General features: G+C 51.2%; 3 protein-coding genes across 6 annotated transcripts in view; 1 reads left to right on the top strand and 2 right to left on the bottom strand.

The window, feature by feature from the left end:
- Positions 1-2,334: 2,334 nt before the first annotated feature.
- Positions 2,335-7,462, bottom strand: Fen1 (flap structure-specific endonuclease 1). 2 transcript variants are annotated; one of them, XM_052761704.1, is made up of 2 exons: positions 7,135-7,462; positions 2,335-4,219 (listed from the first exon to the last, which is right to left on the bottom strand). In XM_052761704.1, exon 2 carries the CDS (start codon positions 4,198-4,200, stop codon positions 3,058-3,060), a length of 1,143 nt encoding a protein of 380 aa, XP_052617664.1. In that variant the 5' UTR covers positions 4,201-4,219; positions 7,135-7,462; the 3' UTR covers positions 2,335-3,057. The 2 variants fall into 2 exon arrangements, with proteins under 2 accessions (XP_052617664.1, XP_052617663.1); XM_052761703.1 differs by having other exon boundaries at positions 7,247-7,459.
- A 124-nt stretch (positions 7,463-7,586) lies between these two features.
- Tmem258 (transmembrane protein 258) lies at positions 7,587-11,468 on the top strand. The gene is given in 5 exon segments (XM_052761705.1): positions 7,587-7,679; positions 7,681-7,713; positions 9,836-9,945; positions 10,785-10,921; positions 11,364-11,468. Coding segments are annotated over 4 exon segments (348 nt in total). The 5' UTR covers positions 7,587-7,601; the 3' UTR covers positions 10,912-10,921; positions 11,364-11,468.
- Positions 11,469-12,021: 553 nt separating this feature from the next.
- Positions 12,022-18,333, bottom strand: part of Myrf (myelin regulatory factor) — a 32,436-nt gene continuing 26,124 nt past the window's right edge. For all 3 annotated transcript variants that reach the window (XM_052761700.1, XM_052761701.1, XM_052761702.1), the window contains 6 exons: positions 18,014-18,265; positions 16,246-16,333; positions 15,969-16,043; positions 15,612-15,717; positions 14,483-14,557; positions 12,022-14,341 (listed from right to left, as the gene is read on the bottom strand). In XM_052761700.1, coding sequence (XP_052617660.1) covers positions 14,261-14,341; positions 14,483-14,557; positions 15,612-15,717; positions 15,969-16,043; positions 16,246-16,333; positions 18,014-18,265 — 677 coding nt within the window. In that variant the 3' untranslated portion in view covers positions 12,022-14,260. The remainder of the gene's footprint in view (positions 14,342-14,482; positions 14,558-15,611; positions 15,718-15,968; positions 16,044-16,245; positions 16,334-18,013; positions 18,266-18,333) is intronic.

Here is an 18,333-nt window from a genome sequence, read left to right as displayed (position 1 = left end):
GAGGTCTAGAACTCAGCACAGGGCAAGGTGTATCCTTGGAGCTTGCTAATCGGCCACCTTAGACACATCGGTGAGCTTCTGGTTCAGTAAAAGACCTTGCCTCTAAAAATAAGAGTGGCTAAGATAGATACTTGAGGGGCTGGAGAGATGGCTCAGCGGTTAAGAGCACTGGCTGTTCTTCCAGAGGTCCTGAGTTCAATTCCCAGCAACCACATGGTGGCTCACAACCATCTGTAATGAGATCTGGTGCCCTCTTCTGGCCTGCAGGTATACATGCAGGCAGAACATTGTATACATAATTAATAAATAAATCTTTAAAAAAAAAGATACTTGATATTGACCTCTGCCTTTTTGACATTCAAACATGCAGGAACACGTACACATATATACATACTATTCCCTGGTGCTGCTGCTCTAAGTCCCCGCCCCGCTGTGTGCTCAGCTCCCTTGGGAACACAGATCGCTGCCAGTTCCCTTGTATAAGCTGGGCAGGATTGTGTAAGTCTGACAAAGCCAGGTTCCTCCCGTGACACTCATTTGTGGAGATGCAGTGCTGCTGCGGTACTCCGGCCAGCTCATGGATGTCGCCGTTCAATGTCCTCACCCTCGCCCTTCAACTTTCCATTTTGAGTCATTCCCCCCTTTAAGCCCATTTCTAATTTCGAAATGGTTATACTTTCAAGTCCCGTTTGTCTCTGCCAACGATGCCTCAGTCAGACTGCAGAGCAATGCCTCTCAACTCTTCATTGTGCTTCAACAGCTCTCCTGGGTGAAACATCACAACAAGCACACACCAGGAACCTTGGCAAAGGCTAAGCAGTTCAAATGTAAAGAAGCCAGGACTCTAAATGCTTGCTGACCACAGGGTGGGAGCCGCTGGGCTGAGGCAGAGTGCAGCCTGGGCACGCACTTAGCACACTGCCACTGCAGGCTGCAGGTCTAGAATCAGATTGTGGAATCAAAAAAACTCAAATAAGTGCAGCTCGCTTTAATCTGGCAGTCGGTTCCACGCTGCCCTCAGGATACAATTTACAGTGTCTATATTTACCCAAGACTTCACTTAGAAAATACTGATTCAAGGCTTACCCAGTCTACTAGAGTTCCAGGCCAGCCAGGGCTACATAGCAAGACTCTGTGTGTGTGCGCTCTGGGGCGGGGGGTGGGGGGGGGACACGGGCAACGCTAGGGAGGAGATGGAAAGCCATTGTGCAAAGACACAGCAGGTAAAAACCCTGACAACCTGAATTCAATCTTCATAAACACGCAGTGGAGAAGATCCCTGAAATCTGACCTCTACACATGCTAACACACACATACACACGCATGCACTACCACACACACACACCTGCCCCCACCATATAATAAAATTAATTTTTAAGGACTTGAAAACCAATAGTATTAGTCTTCTCAATCTGTCAAGGAATTTTCAACTTAAAAGTTGTGTGCTATTAACAGAACTGTGAAATCAGAACCAAAGGCTGGCTGGCTCCCCACTAAGCTTTACCAGCTGTAACGGCTGACCTTGGTTGTCAACTTGACCACATCTGGAATCAGCTAAAACCCAAGCAGCCGGGCACATGTGTGGAGGATGTGAGGTAGGAAGAGCAACCCTAATTCTGGGCCACTTCCCAGCGGCAGCCCACACAAAAAGGACACGGAAGGGAGCTCCTGCTTCTTGACTGCACCCTCTCCCTGAGATTCTTTCTTGTATTAGAACCTGCTTCTTTAGGAGTCTTCATGGAGACTGAAGACCAGTTGAAGTACCCCTTGTGGACTCTACTGAATTCTTGGCCTTTTTGCCAGACACTCATTGCTAGGACGAGCAGGACCACAGCCTGTAAGCCAATCTAATGAACCCCTTTCAATATATATATAACACATTCTATCTGTCTGTTCCTCTAGAGAACCCTAATGCACCAGTTCTCTAAAGCTTGCAAACATTCATCCTGAGAACCTGAAATCTCAATAGGAAAAAGGTTTCTGAATGGCAGCTATTCACCCAGTGGCAAAACAAACTGCCTGGATGTTATGCTGAAGTTAATCTAAATTACAAGACTGTTCAAGGGGACTCCTTTACCTCACAGACTAGGTGGAACATGTGAAATCCAGCCAAACTAAAACTGAAGCACAAAAGCCTGGTGCCACCATAGCTGCTGTGGCCACATTACACGGGATATGGCGCCACCTTGTGGTCACTCTTAAACAAACCACTTGTTAGCAGAGCAATCCCAGCCTGTCACCTAATTTTAGTGGGGAAAGGAGAGCATTATATTCTACAGGAACTTGAAGCACTAAGGGTGTTTTCACATGTCCTCAAAGAACACCACATTCTGGTCACTTTTATAATTTTATTGATTTTTTTTCTCTTCACATCTATTAAAATAGAAATAGCACATGAACAATAGCTGCTTCTCCCAAAACCTCAATTCAATTGATTGCCTCAGAAAGGCCATCAGCAGTGTCTCTCAGGGTTACAGTCAGTGGTATGCGTGCTTGCTTGCCTTGCCCTGGGTTCAGTTCCCAGCACTGGAGAGGAACGGGACAAAAACAAAACTACAAACCCAAACCTCCAACACTGCCCCTTCCCTGCCCTGAAAAAGCCCTGGAGACCCACAAGACAAGGCAGTCAGTAATCGAGGCCGCTGTCAGCCGACTCCTGGCTGCTTGCCCCTTCTCCTCACAGCTAAGCCTGGGCTGGGGGCTGAAGAACAGTCAAGGTCTACAGTCACCCCACCCACAGCGGCCAGCCAGGGAATTCTCTCCCACACTCCCACCCCAGACCATCTTTATCTGCTTCTTTCGAAAGTGTTGCTTTCAGTTTCACAGCACAATGGGTGCAGTGTCCGATAACCTGCCTGAGAAGTGGTTTGAGCCTGACATCATTCCTGAGCTAAAAATGAGGACAAGCAAAGCTGTGCCTTCCTGCCGCAACGTCAAGTAAGAAAGGGGAGGCTCTGAAGGCAGTTCTGGGAAGAAGCGGCCTCTCTTCAGAAGAGGAGCGAGCACTGAGGGTACGAAGCAGACATCCGGTCCGGGGACAATGGAGGGAGGACACGTTTATTTTCCCCTCTTGAACTTCCCAGCTCCCCCAGTCTTTGCTTTCTTCTTGGCAGGCCCCTTGGGTTCTGGCTCCTTGCGCTTAGCTGAGGAGAGTGAGCCGGTCACCTTGAAGAAATCATCTAGGCGGCCCTGGGTGCTGCCCTGGCGGCTCTTACTCAGTCGCTTGACCCCACTGCGAATTCGCTCCTCAGAAAACTGCTTTTCCCCACACATGAATTTGACCAACTCCTCTTCATTTGGCTCGCTCCACTTCAGCTCCACAGACTCGGGGTCCAGCACCTCAGGCTCCAGGAAGAGCTGCTGAGCTTCCTTGTGGAGCCAGTTTTCTGGAACAGGGTACTTGTTGGGATCCAGCCGCCGCACGATCTCCTCAATGCTCTTATGCTTCTGGATGAGGTCCACGGCCCGCTTGGGCCCAATGCCCCGGATACTCTCGCAGTAGTCACTACCCAGCAGGATGCACAGGTCTACAAACTGCTCCTGATTCAGACCCAGCTCCTGCAGGACTCGGCTCAGGTGGAACTCCTGAATGGGCAGCTTCTTGGCCTCACTGGCAGTCAGATGTCGCATTAGTACGGGGCTGCCAAAAGTGAGGCAGTCCATGTCCTCCGTGGCTGCGGCATAGACTTTGCCAGCCTTCACCAGGGCAGCGCAGCTGGCCTCCGCCTCACTGGGTGCATCAAGGTACGGGATGCCCATGAGACTCAGCAGGTGTTTGCACTCATCATTGTGTTGCTTGGTGACCTTCACCAGCCGCTTGGTGAACTTTTCCACCTCTTCCTCTACCCCAGCCTCCTGGGCCTGCTGCAGCTGCTTCTCGGCCTCGGCGCGCCTCTCACTTCGTTTGGCCAGCTCACCTGACTTCAGCTGTGGTGGTTTGCCATCGAAGACGTAGACGGGCTTGATGCCGTTCTCCATCATGCGGATGGTGCGGTAGAACATCCCCATCAGGTGGCTGGTGGTCTCCCCCTCCTCGTTCTGCAGCACATCCCCACCCTGACGAACAGCAATCAGGAACTGGTAAATGCTCATGGAGGCATCAATGGCTACCTTGCGGCCAAAGTAGCTCTTGATGTCATTCTCCCGGATGGCACTGGGAGCCACATCAGCAATTAGTTTGGCAAGGCCTTGAATTCCCATGGTAACACAGGAGCGATGGCTAAAACAAAGAGAGAGAAATAAGAGGGGGATCTTGGAGGACAAAAGGAACAAAGGTTATAACTAGCAACATCCACCAATTTCATGTTTAATCAAATTTAACGAGAAAAACAAGACTCCAGTCAGCAGAAGCAGCAAAGGTGAACAAGATGCACCACTCTCAAGACATCCACAGTGCACCCAATTAACACCGCCCAAGTATCGGGAGCTCATCAGGTGCTTTGGGAATGAGACCCTGGATGTTCCTGAGTAACTTAAGGGCTCCAAATAACACAACGGCACAACCTGTCACACAAAGAAGGACTTCACCTTTCATCCTCATCAAGGATCACAGAGGACAAGAGTGCGTGGCTCAGTCTGAAGAACCCTGAGCTCATCAGCAGAAGTGTGCCCTCAGGAGCAGGTAAACACCAGCTATGCAAATACGGCCCTGTCTGATTCATTGTTTCTCTGCCCTGAAGGACCCACTTCTGAATGAGGACGGGGCTGTCTCCCACGCTGCTAGCCCTCCTTCGGCATCCCTGGAGTTTGTCTTCGGCAGGATGCCGGAGGAGTTTTAAATCCTCCTCTTTGTGCTTTCTTCCCACCACTAAGTCTGAAACGTGAACCTCATGACTCCTACCACAGGTCCTGATTAAGGGCTGGCAAGCTAGACTCACACAACCCAATACTGCAATTCTGTGGTTCAAGACTTCCATCAACTTGTTCCTGGGACAGTGTTTCCAAACTACCCTCACAATTTTTGCCCCTCCCAAATGAAATAGAATTTTCCTTCATCTAATATTTTTCTTTAAATGGACTCTAATGAAAATAAAAGGGAAAGGGAGGGGGACTATTTTTGAGTTTGGGGGGGAGGTGTTGTTGAGACAGGGTTTCTGTGTAGCCTCAGATGTCCTAGAACTCACTCTGTACACCAAACTGGCCTCTAACTCAGAGATCTGCCTGTCTCTGCCTCCTGAGTGCTGGGATTAAAGGTGTGTGCCACCACTGCTGGGCAATGGCACATGCCTTTAATCCCAGCACTTGGCAGAGGCAAGTGGATCTGAGTTCAAGGCCACCCTAGTCTATATAGCAAGTCCCAGGCCAGCCAGGGTTACAATGAAACCATGTTTCAAAAAAACAAACAAAAACTTAAGTTGGGAAAGAGAATCCACCTTAAGCAAAAATATCTGCATGTGTTGAGCAGTGGTGGCGCACACCTTTAGTCCCAGCACTCGGGAAGCAGAGGCAGGTGGATCTCTGTGAGTTCAAGGCCAACCTGGTCTACAAAGCTAGTTCCAGGACAGCCAGGAATACACACAGAGAAGCCCTGTCTTGACGGGGGAGGGGGTGTCTGCATATATCAGTCATTTTTTGTGTTAAATGCATAATGAAAGGATTTTCTAATACATAGTTTACTAATGCCATTTTGCTTGCCCAATGATAGTGTTTCCACACAATAAGAAAATCTTATCAATTCTTTTCTGAAACCTAAGTGACACTTATACTCCCTCCATCCCCGCCCCCCCCAGTCCAAACACCTCAGCACACATGGCAGCATAATCGACCTGTGCAGCAGGGAAACCTAATGAAAAGAACAGCCTCTCTCTTTGGCTCAGCTGTGTCTTCTTCCTGCCATCGTTTCTCACTTCTTCCTGGTTTGTATTATTGTGGTTCCCCCATGAATACAAGCATCAAAAGTTCAGCCTTAGGGCTGAGGACTGTAGCTCACTGGTACAGCTGAAGTTCCGGGTTGATGCCCTGGCACTAGAAATCAAATAAAATGCCCAGCTTTGAATCCAGCCACCATCCGTGAAACCACTTGGTGTGTTGAGCGTGTGTATAACAATGGGGACTGACCTAGGACCTCACACATGCCAGTGCTCTACACTGAGCCACATCTTCAGCTCTGTGAAACACAATTAAGTTACTTATTCTGTGGTCTGAGTTGTAAAATAAGAAGAAGCATTTCTGCTTTGCAGAACTGGTCAAGCGACACACCAGATGGAAAGCACACATCACCAGATGCTGTGCCCATGTTCCCCATTTAACCCTCTGGTTCACACTTCACTTACTGCTTTGCTAGAGTAAGTGCATGACAGTACCCAGTGTCACAGAGGGGGACCTGTTCTGTCCTGATACCATCACAGCCCTGCCACCTTCCAGATGGCAAAGCCTTAAATGGAATGGCTGTAGGGAGGATAAAAACCCCTGCCCCAAGGTCAACTGATCAACCACCGTATTAACTGGGTCCAGTTCTTCAGAATCTTTCAGACTTCCTTTACCCAGAAATGTCCCTAGGGCTTTTCCAACACCCCCCCCCTCGGCCAGTAATATAAGAAAGTACAGTGTCTCGGGGGCTGGAGAGATGATCAGGGGCTAAGAACACTGGCTGCTCTTCCAGAGGACCCGGGTTCAACTCCCAGCGCCCACATGGTAGCTCACATCTGTCTGTAACTCTAGTTCCGGGGCTTCTGACACCCTCATACAGACATACCTGCAGGCAAATAACCACTGAATATAAAATTACAAAAAAGAAACCAGCTTCGTCTACAAGCAACAACAACAACATAAGCAGTGTCTCTTGACAACAATAACAACCCCACTCCCACCCCCCCCAAAAAAGAAAAGATGTCAGCAGACCTTGGACCCATTTCCTTAGAGGTACAAAACCACCCCGCTCCATACTCCTCACAAGGGCCCCCAGAGAAACGGGCTCTGGTCTCTCCCGGGGGCTGAGGTCCCCGAACTGCCAGCTAACAAACTCTCCGCCTCTCTCGAACCCCGTTTCTCCCCCAAACCTAGCAATACCCTGATAGTTGTCTTCCCCTCGCAGTACCCCGCAGACTCGGGCAGGAAAGGGGACTGAACAAGTCGTTTCTAGTGGCTTTGGTACAGGGCCTTAGTCCTCACAGGGGAAGATTATCGCCTTCCTACCGGTGAAGAGAGAGGCTCAGAGCAGCGCGAAAGGTCCAAGGCCCGGGCCGCCTGGTGCTGCTCCCGCGATACTCGCCGCTTTCAGAGTCGCTCCCGCAAGGCTTCACCCTACCTCCACTGCCCGAAGCGTCGGCAACTAGTGGCGGTCCGGTGTCCCCAGCGTCCTCAGGACAGTCCCGAGCCCGCGCTTCTGATGCAGAACCAAAGCCTTCTCCAGCCTCGCCGCCTTCCAAAGCCCGCGCTCCGGTCACGTGATCCACCGCCGCGAACAGACTCCTGGGAAATGTAGTGCAGACCCCGCCACTTCAGACAGTAGCTTTCGTAGTGGGTCTTATTTCCGGGAAAAACGGATTAAAACAGAGACCCTGCACTACCCTCCCCCACAGTCCGACCCCACGCCACTCACACCAAGTCCTCATGGTCCCAGTTACCGCTACATCTGAAACCAGGGGACTACAAATCCCACAATGCCACGCTGGAGGGACTACATCCTCTTCCTGTTGCTCAACGCGCTTGCTCCTGCCGACGTGTTCTTCCGGTGGTGGTGGACCGGTGGTTTATCCTGTGCGGGGCAAAATGGTGAGATGGTGGGAGTTGTGGACAAGGCTGTGGGCCAGGATTCCTGGGTGTCCGGTCCACACCGCGTTCTTCCGCGGAGCCCTCAGCATTCCGTGTGCCGAGGGTGGGTCGCTGCTGGATCCTATGTTTGACTTAGGGGACGGGGAAGGCAAGCCCCTTGTCATGGATTTCTCAGACTGAGGTTTCCATCACAATGGCCTTATGATATCGTTGACTATAAGGCTGAGGGGCGTGGGGGTGCACTTTGAATACTTTCGCACTTTTATTTCTCTTTCCTGTGATCAATTATCGCTCTCTGGAAAGTTTCGCCTGCTGAACTCATCCTGCAAGGCCCTGGGGTAAATTTCATTACCTGGTGAAACACTTGCAACACTCACAGGCACTTGTCTGTCTGCTGGGAGCTCTCAGTCTCTATACGCCTCTTGCCACGTTTCATGGGCTTCTTTTATCTGCCACGCCTCCTAGTGACTGCATCTAGTTCTGGGATGCTCTCTATTCATCTTTGTATTCCTGTTGCCAAACACTGGGCCTGCAATTGGAGGCTCCATAAATGGCCGCAATTGTCTTTGGCTTTTTTAGGGGGGCAAGGGGAACATAATTGTTTACTGAATTGAATTCCTGTGTCTCTTAGAACAATGGGTTCAGTTTACTTCTCGGGAGTTGTTATGTTCTGGACTTTAGAAGCATTGGCTGGCAAGTGACAATAGAAGTTAACATTTGTACAGAACTTTACGTTTAGCTCTCTCACGGGCATTATCTCATAATCTTCTCTGCAACCTTAGGAAGGAAACAAATGCCTATTGAGCAGTTACTCTATGCCGGGCAGTAAACTCGGTGTGTCAACATTTATCTTTCTCCAATCATGCATCAGACCTGTGAAACAAGTACTATTATAACTACTTAACTCAAACTCCAATGATTCAGTAAAGCCAGAATTATCACAATTGTCTTCTGCCAGATGTCCCTGTGGTTCCCGCCTAATGTAGTGAAAAGAGTTCTGAATTAGAACTTGAGATCTGGGTGCTAGGCTTTGGCTTCCTGCACAGATTAGTGCTTGAGAGTCTGGACACACGTCCAAAAGCAATGGAGATTGTGGGCAAGCTTTTTCTTTATGTGTTTTTTCTCCAGACAGATCCATGATTGTCTTAGTGGTCACTGGCTAGAAAATCCTAAGAGCTATTTATCTCTATCCCTTTCTATACCTGAGCCTCTGACTCAGCTTCTCTTCTTATCTCATGGAAAGAAAAGCTGCCACCTCCATGCTTTGTTACTGTTTTTTTTTGTTGTTTGTTTGTTTGTTTTTTCCAGTGCTGGGGATCACACGCAAGACTTCATGTATGCTATGCAAATGTTCTACCCCACAGCCTGTCACATCCCTACTTTAAGATGTGATTGTAAGGCTGGGGAGATGGTTCAGTGGGTAAAAGGGTTTGGTGTGCAAGCCTGACCTGAGTCTAGATCCTAGAACCCACATTATTTTTCAAAGCCAGTTGTGGTAATCCCAGAACTCATAGCAAGGTGGCAAATGGAAGCAGAAGCACTCAGAAACCTGAGGGCCAACTAACCTGGGGTGCGCGTCACAGTGACCCCCCCAAACAAAACAAAACAAAACAAAAAACAGAGAAAAAAGAGAGACCTTGCCTCAAACACAGCAGAAGGTGACTCTCAGAAAGTTGTCCTTTAACCCCCTCACAAATTTAAAAAGAAAGTGGGTAGTGAGGCTGACCTGCAAAATGGTTCAGCAGGTAAATACACCTGCTGTGTCAAGCCTGGTGACTTGAGGTCAGTCCCTGGGATCCACATGATGGAAGGAGAAAACCAGCTTTTGCAAGTTGTCCTTTGACCTCCCCATGCTACACCCATATACATGCAGAGTAGCTAAATTTATAAACTTTAAAAATGCTTACACATATATACATATACATATACATATATATATATATATACATACACAAACACACACACACACACAAAATTATTGGAATTTCCATTCCCATAGTGAATCACTTGAAGGAGTTCTCCATTTCCCAGGCTGAAGTGTGCCTCTAACAGTCTCAGTAGTACATAGCTGCTCCAGAGTCTCCCCAGATTGAAACTAAGATTGATCTCCTTTCTTCCCTAGGAGCTCGAGGCCATGAGTAGGTACACCAGCCCGGTCAACCCAGCTGTCTTCCCACACCTGACTGTGGTACTTCTGGCCATCGGCATGTTCTTCACCGCCTGGTTCTTCGTGTATCCTTTTATTAAACAGCCAGGGAGCCAGAATTAGTGGCCAAAGAACTGAGGGAGAAACCACATTGGTTTCTCCACATTGGATAACTACACCCTGCTACTTTTTTCCTTTAGGTGGGGTTGAGACAAGGTGAGTATAGGAGGAGGCTGGTGATGCCCAGGGCAGGCCATGGCCTTGGTTTCCAACTTTACGTTAGTTCAGTTTGTTCTTGAGACAGAACTAAGGTTCGAAAGATGGTTTGTTGGTATTTAGGGGATTGGTTTTGTTTTGAGACAGGGTCTCACTGTGCAGACATGGCCGAAACTCACAAGGGTCCACCTACCTCTGCCTCTAGAGAGTGCTGGGATTACAGGTGTACACCACTGCACCAGCAGGAAGGTGATTTAAGCAGGGATATGCTCAAGTGTGAGGAAGTCTGGTGCCTAGTCTTAGCTGTACCATGAGTAAGATGTGATTAGAGGTGATTGGCCTAACTACTGTGGGCTTCTTTTCCTCGTGGGTGTTAGAGGTATGCTGTGGAGCATTGGAGCCTATGTCATCTCTTGGACCCCTCTGCCTGGCTGCACCAAGCCAGACAAGCCTCCCAGGAAGCCCTTAGCCTGTGTTTCCCCACATTGAGTAATCCTAGACAGCTCCTTCACTGTAGTCCATCTTTGCTTGTCTTTTGTTTTTTGAAAGAGGGTTTCTTTGTATAGCCCTGGTTGTCCTGGAACTCGCTCTGGAGACCAGGCTGGCCTTGAACTCACAGAGATCTGCCTTCCTCTGCCTCCCAAGTGCTGGGATTAAAGGCGTGCGCCACCACCGCCCGGCTCTCTCTGCTTCTCCTTAACTGGCCTAGTTACGAGGTCACCTCCACCAAGTACACACGTGATATTTACAAAGAGCTCCTCATCTCCTTGGTGGCCTCACTCTTCATGGGTTTTGGAGTCCTCTTCCTCCTGCTCTGGGTTGGCATCTACGTATGAGTCCACAAGGGTAAGAGCTGTAACAAGATGATACATGCCTGAAGAAGCCTCCTGCAGCCATATATATCAGTGCGCCATGGGGACAGAAACACTGGGGTACATCAGGACTCTCTCCCCACCCTCATGGGGATTTGAGCCAAGTGTGACCTGGTGTGTCAGTTCTGAGTTCTCCACATTACACAAGGCCTCACTCAAGCTTTGGGGTGTACTTGGTAGGGCTGTGGGTGAGGGCTACCTGTGTTTTTACATCTGCATTCTTCCAAGTCATACCAGTGACTTGGAAAGGATCTGGGAATTAAAACAGATAAGCACCAAACAGGTTACTGAAAATCCATTCTGGTGACCATCTTCAGTGACTCTTGCACAGCCCTTGTGCTCAAGGAGCCTGGGGCTACAGGGAGGGGCTGTAGAAGGTCATTGGGCTCATTCTTAATTCTGCTTTCCTCTTCCAGGTACCCACCAGGCAGCTTCACCAAGTCCCTGCTTTTGTAAATTAATTTTTTACCATTGCTCCAAGTGTCCCACCTGCTGTTTACAATAAAGACAGATGTGTGACAGACCTGCCTCGTGTCCATTTGGGGGCGGGGGTGGGGCTACTGGGGTCTCCTTGACTGTAAACTCCCACCCTCTCCCACTTCTTAGCTGCCTTTCACCTGATGCTGGGAGTTGGTGTTCTCTTCCTGGGCCAGGGCTGTGTGGCAGTGTTGTCTTGTCGTTACTTTGAAGCTTACCTGCCAATGGGAAGGGTCCAGGCCTACTTTTAAGTTGTTTTCGAGCAAACTGCTCCGGTCAGTTCTACCCTGGGCCAGTCTTCCCTGGACTCAGCCACCATTCTGTGGCTGTGGTCCTCCAGGCCCAACCTGTTCCCTGAGCTAGGTTCTTTCCAGGTGGGCAGTGGCAGGTCCATGGAGGAGGTTTGCTGGAGGTGCATGTGGCCAACACAACCCTCAAATCCAAGAATGAGGGGCATGAAGATCTGGAGTGGCTCTCTGGCCCTCTGGTGTGGGGGCCAGGATATTCTAGGCCCCTCAGAAACTAGATTCTAGCCAGCTTGGCCTGAGATGGCTCCCCTCCCATCAGAACAATCTCAAGAAGACGCCAGGAGGCAAGTTCAGATACAAAGCAGTATTTATACATTTATTTATATATGTATATTTACTTCAGAAGAAAAGGACAGTTTCGGGGACAGGAAGCAAGTAGGCCCAATGGCTTCCCTCTGCATTCCTCAGAGTCAGTGAGTACGTGATAAATAGGAGTCAGAGTTCAGGGAGAAGATGGGGAGTTAACGGCAAGGGGGCACTATGAACACACAGGCCACTAAGGGGTAAATCATGGGCAGGGGTCTGTCCTGGGGGGCTATATACAGCTTAAAGCAAGGGGGAGATTAGCCCAGTGGCTATAGGAACCCACCAGAAGGGAGAGAGGAAGGGAGGACCAGCCAGGCTGTCAGCTTCCAACCTGTGGCCCTTTTACCTTCCCCTAAGCCCTTTTATACTTGGGGCTTAAGGCAACTTTGGTCCAAGGTTGACCCCCTCAAGCAGCTTGGAGCCCACGTTTGGCCCCACCTCACACTGAGGACCGCTCCCCAGGTGTGCAGACAGGCAGCTGCCAATTGGCCTAGGCTGGCTGTGTCCAGATGGACTCCAGGGGTAGTGGAGGGTCACTTTCCAGTTAAGGACTGAGGGGCCACAGTCCAAGAACACATCCCCCTCTGGTGAGGGAGCTCCAGCATGCTACTAAAAGCCGTGGGGCTGGACAGTCTTAGGCACTGCAGGAAGAATACGCTGTGGGAGGGCAGAACGAAGTGGTTTAAGGCAGGCATGGCCCGTTGTGGGGACCGTGATTCCTATGGCAGAATGAAGGGATGGAGCCAAGTCAGGGAGAAAGCTTGGGGGCAAGGTATCCCTGTTGTTTCCCTATCCTGAGGATAAGTGCTTTGAGATCCATGGCAGGACCCACGGTTCATGGGCTTCTCGGACTCGGCTCCCCTATAGAAAGGCTTCCCATTTAGGGCTGAGAATGGGAGGTTGGAAAAGGCAAGGCCGGGTGTCCAAAGGGTCAGAATACCACAAGGTACGAGCCGTTCCCTTCCCACTGCTGACCCCATGACATGTGGCTGAATGACTGCAGCCCTCCTTCCAGGAGCTGCATGTGACCTCAGAATGCTGCAGGTACTGCTAAGAAATGCTGAAGCTGTCACTTGAGTAAAATCTTTTAACCCAAACCCACCACTCCTCTCCTGGAGGTGGAAGAGGCGGAGATGGGGCCCACCAAGCATGGATCCAAGCCTGGAGAGAGGAACTTTGATCTGGGGGAGACCAGGGTCTTCCTGTCTACTAGTATCCCTCCAAACTGAGGCCCACTCAGCTTTCCAGCTCCTTCCTACTCCTTGCTGCCCTGGTTTAAGTGCATTTAGTAATTACATCATTAATAAAAGTTATCTGCATCCACCTTCCAGCGAAAACCAGCCTCCTGCTTGCAGGGATTCCTGCTCCTCTGCTCAGAGAATGATCGTGTTACTAACTCCATCATGAGCTTGGGCAACTCCCAGGAACACAGATCTTGGGAGCTCACAAGGGCACCTCCCCTTCTAGGATACTCCAAGTTCAGGGGTCCAAGGCTTACCTGACTTATTGGCCCCACTGGTTCAGGTCTGTGAGGGTGACTCCATCAGGCACCAGTAGACTTAAGTAAGGCACAAGGGCAGCTTCTCCAGCCATCCAGGGCTGGCCCTGACTGCTTCAGGGATTCTTAAGAGCTAATCTCTCCCAGGGAGAACTCTCCTGAACCAGCCACATTAGAGCTTAGAAATCCAGGTCTAGTGTAACAGTCAAACCCCAGAAAGTCTACTACCAAGCTGTCCCTCCTGGGAACAGCATAAAGGGTGAGAGTTATCAGCTCTCCATGGATTCATGGGGTCCAGCTAGGTGTTACAGGTCTGGGTCCAACCCCCACAGGCCTTCTCTCCACCACAGCTCATAAGGAAATGCAAGGAGAGTGGGAGGGAGTGGACCAGTCAGGGCCATAGCTTCGCCGTGCCTACAGGGCCCCTGCACCCAGCCCTCCAGCAACCATATCTAGACAGCCATGAATTGGTCCTGTGCTGCCCCAAGGAGGTGGCCAGAAGGAAGGCCCAGGATGCTGGTCACTCTAGCCCCCTCTATGCAGTGTGAGGGTGGACCAGCTTGCCCAGCAGCTCCAGTGTGAAGATTTCCAGTCTCCCCAGTCAAGGGGAGGCAGTGAAGAGCAGAAAGCTGGCCTGCAGCAGGCTCCAGTGTAACACATTGGCATCCAGTGTTGAGGGCCCAGGGGAACCGATCCTGGCTGTGGCACTGCCTCGGGAGACGGCTCAGTCACACAGGCGGTAGAAGTGGAAGTAGTAGTCTGTGGCCGGCTGGATGACGGCCTCTGAGCTGCAGTTGGCCTGACCCTGTGCGGAAGGGATGTGAGGATGGGTGAGGTCGTTGCCCCAAGCCCCACCATGCTTCGCAAAGCCCTTATTCTTCTCCCAAGGCCCACACTGCATAGACACGCCCTCTGCCTCTGTGGGCAGGAGGGCCTGTGTGCTCACCAGCAATGCCACCCGGAAGTGGTATGTGAATTCACGGAAGGACAGGATGGTCACTGGCCACCGATGAGAGGTGCCCTAGAGAGAGAAGGAAGAGAAAGGTCAGGGCAGCCTTGTCCTAACCATCATTCCTCTCGCCATGACTATTACAACCCAGGGTGAGCATGTTCCACTGAGAGAGCAGGGGCAGCCACCCTCCCATGTCCTGCCTTTCCTAGCCCTGGCCTCCCTTTGTCTTGGAGCTCCTTGTGCACTAGGCTTATGCAAGTGTCTCGTTAACCCTGCCCACAACTGCTACCATCTGCATCTCAGACAGGAAACCGTCACTTGCCTCCTCAAGATGCACATATGGCAGAGCTGGGTTCAACCCAGGTCGTTGTGGCTATCTATCACAGCATGGCATGGGGACCAGCCGTGAACAGCTTACCTGTCTTACCTAAGGCTTTGACTTGGCCTGTGTTGTGTGGGTTTAGGCCAGGGCCCCACTGCTAAAAGTGACTCATGGGCTGTCCCTCTGCTCTTAAGTGTCCCTCTTTGTAAGGCCATGGATCCCCTCTCCTCCCTTGGGACCCTCGTCTACTCCCTCCTCAGCTCAAGGTATTTTATGCATGTCTTCTCTCCCTCCCTGGAGAACAGGTTCTTGGAAGCTCAGGAAAGGAGACAAGAGAGGCCTGAACAGATACTTGTTGAATAAACACAACTGAGCAAAAATGGCCATGAGCTGGGCTGCAACAGGACCTCAAGGAAGCCTTCTACCTTGAGTCCAGGGCTCTTCTAACACCATCTGTCAATCACCGCCTTGCCCTGAGTCTGAGGGCTGTGGACTCCACACTTGCCTCCCGGGGAGTGGGGGTGGGGAGCTCAGCTCTGCCTGCAGTGGGCACTACATGCTCATCCCAGATCAGTCCCTATAAGCTCTCCTCCCCTGGCCACTGTCACAGGAGATGGAGGTGCCCAACAGAATGGATGAATGAAGACTGAGATGCACGGCCCCTCCCCCAGACACAGGGGCCCAGCTGGGTGTGTTCCAGTAGACACCCTTGCACTCTGCTTTCCATCATTTGGTGATCACTACCCAGAGAAGAGGAAGGTCTGAGCCCTGACCAGTGCACAGCTTCCTCGCTGCCCCTACCTGGGTGTCCTGATGGGGGTGGAGCCTCTGCAAAAAGCCCCCCTCCTCACAGGGCTCCTCCTTTGACGTCAGGCTACACAACACCACGGACACAGGGGCAGAGGAACTAGGGAATAAGTGGGTTAATGCAATGGGCTTCCCATCTGAGTAGTTGTAGCTCCCCCATCTCCCACACAGCCAATCCCACCCACCATCCCATGTAGTCCCAGTGAGGCAGGGGCTTATAACCCCTCTGCAGCCCTTCCCCAGGCAGCCCGGGCCCTCTGTGTAAGGAATGTAGGGGACACTCAGCTTTGACTTTTCAGAGGCTCTGGAGGCTTCCTCATGGTTCCCTCCCTCCCCTACACCAGCACTCACTTCATCTGTAGGGTCAGGCTGAGGTGCAGTGGCGTGCTGCTGCTGACAGGGATGTGGTAGGTGACGTTTCCAAGCCTAAAGGGGCAAAGATGGTACCTCAGCAAGGCCACTTTGCCAGCCTCCCTCTCTCTTCCTCAGCCTCCTTCTGTACTGAAGCCCTGCCCAAACTTGTGGGAAAAGTTCCTCCTCAAAGGGCCACAATCTGAGCATCCAAACTCCTTGGACTCATGGCACCTGAGGGGCCCTCTTAGGAGTGGCAGGAGGGAGCCCAGCCTACCTGCAGGCATCCTCTGGCACACAATACTGGGAAGTAATAGGCATGGAATTCTCCAGCAGCTGGATGGAGGTCAGGGATGGCACTGGGTCTGTAAGAAGAGAGGTTGTTGGGCAGTGAGGAAGGGGACAGGGTAGAATTATAAATGACAGCCACTGGGACTCCCACTCACCCCTCAGTGAGAGCAATAAGTCTTCTTCCCAGACCCTCACAACAGAATCACACCACACTCCTGTCCCAGCTGCTCTAGAACCAGCTAGTTCCTATGAGCCTGAGGTCTGCCTCCTTCATAGAACCAAGTCACCCAGAAGCAGGTAGAGGTCTTTCCTGGACCAGCAATGTACAGGAACGCATTCTCAGGCCTCTGCTCCTGGCCACACACATTTCTTCCCAGCCCTGGGTTCAGCAGGGATCACCCTGGCAGCCAGAAACCAGCCATGGAAGGGCAGAAGAGCAGTACACACAACTGGGGCTGCCTCCAGCATGTGGTCCTCGTGGAGCAAACCCACTACTAAGGAGTCACAAGCAGCGGCGAGTTGAGGATGTATGTGCATTTTGATGTCTCGGGCTTGCTGCTGCCTAGTCGTTTACCCCAGAAGTGGGGAGCTGTGGTCACTGGCCTCTGAACATTTGCCTGACCTGGTACATTTTCAGTTCTTTGAGGCATAAACCCAAGGTCTCTAGCAGCACCCACAATACCCTGTGAAGCCACCTGATACAGACACGATGGCTTTCCTCATAGGCAACCCCCAGATGTCTTTCAAAGATGGTTCAATGTCACGTCCTCTAGGGAAGCCTTCTCTGGTTGCTTCCCTCCTTGGTTGCCCTAGACTAAGCTCCCTCCCTACTCCTGGGGACCCATCACTTTGAGGTGTCTTCACCTCTGCACACTCAGGCAGAGCCATGTGTGTCTCGAGCATCATATCTGTCCCGAGCATCATATCTGTCTCGAGCATCATATCTGTCCCGAGCATCATATCTGTCCCGAGCATCATATCTGTCCCGAGCATCCATGGAGCAGAGGTGAGCTCCCCACCCTTGGAGCTGCCCCACCACTCTGAACATCTGTCTCTGCACAGCCCACAGTGTCTAGGTTTCTGTTTGCTAAGCCACAAAGTCAAAGTGAGGAAGCCCACATCTCAGTGTAGAGACACTGGTTAAGGCTACCGGGAGCCCAGAGAATACACACAAGTCAGCCTGAAAGAACACTTTGGTGCTAAAGAGTTCTACCTTGGTGAAAACCAAAGATTTGAGGCTGAGGTCCTAGGACCTCATCCTCTCCACCTTGGCATAGAGACAGAGCGAACATGATCTGGAATTTGGCCAAGTGGAGACATAATTTTAGCTGGCCTGATGATGGGCTATAGGACCCTTCACCTAAGTCTCCAGTTCCTCACTGGAACCATGGCAACAGTGCCTTCCTCTTTTTGTCCGAGACAGGGTCTCTCACTAGCTGGAACTTCATCAAATAGGCTAGGCTAGCTGTCCAGTGAGGTCCAGGGATCTGCCAGTCTCTGCCTCCATCTTGCTATCCCTGGGATTACAAGCGTGTGCCACCACACCTGGTACGTTCTAGGGGTCGAATTTTGGTCTTCATATGTTCAAAGCAAGTACTTTGCCTCCTGGGCCATCGCTCCATCCAATTTGTGAGGGCTAAATGACATGATCTACATGAGGCTTCTGCCTGACCCCTAGTGTCTGCTGACTGACAGTTCTGTGCCCAGGCAGCCTCGTGGCTGGGCCAGCTATGAAGAGTTGAGAGGGCAAGTACCTAGCTGGCCCTGGGTCTGAGCAAGTTGGGCAGGGCTTGGGCTGGGTTGAGGGGCTCCTCTGCGGGCACGACTGTGGAGACCGAAGCTGGGGATGTTCTTGCCCTTGCTCTGCCCCCCAGGAAAGGGGACCACAGGACTGGCTAGAGGGTCCAGGCTTTTGGAGTGCTTGGAATAGCCGATGCCATTAGCTGAAATGCCCCAGGATTTGGCTCTGATGTTGGTGACTGGCAGCGGGGCCATCTGGCTGGGGCCTATAGACAGAAGCAAAGATAAGCTGAGAAAAGGAGAACCAGCTGCCTCCTGTCCTGGGCTTCTGTGA

Source organism: Peromyscus californicus, unplaced genomic scaffold, assembly GCF_007827085.1.
Source record: "Peromyscus californicus insignis strain IS unplaced genomic scaffold, ASM782708v3 Scaffold_4__1_contigs__length_199733344, whole genome shotgun sequence".
In the NCBI taxonomy this organism is placed as follows: domain Eukaryota; kingdom Metazoa; phylum Chordata; class Mammalia; order Rodentia; family Cricetidae; genus Peromyscus; species Peromyscus californicus.
This window is presented reverse-complemented; position numbering and strand designations above follow the sequence as displayed.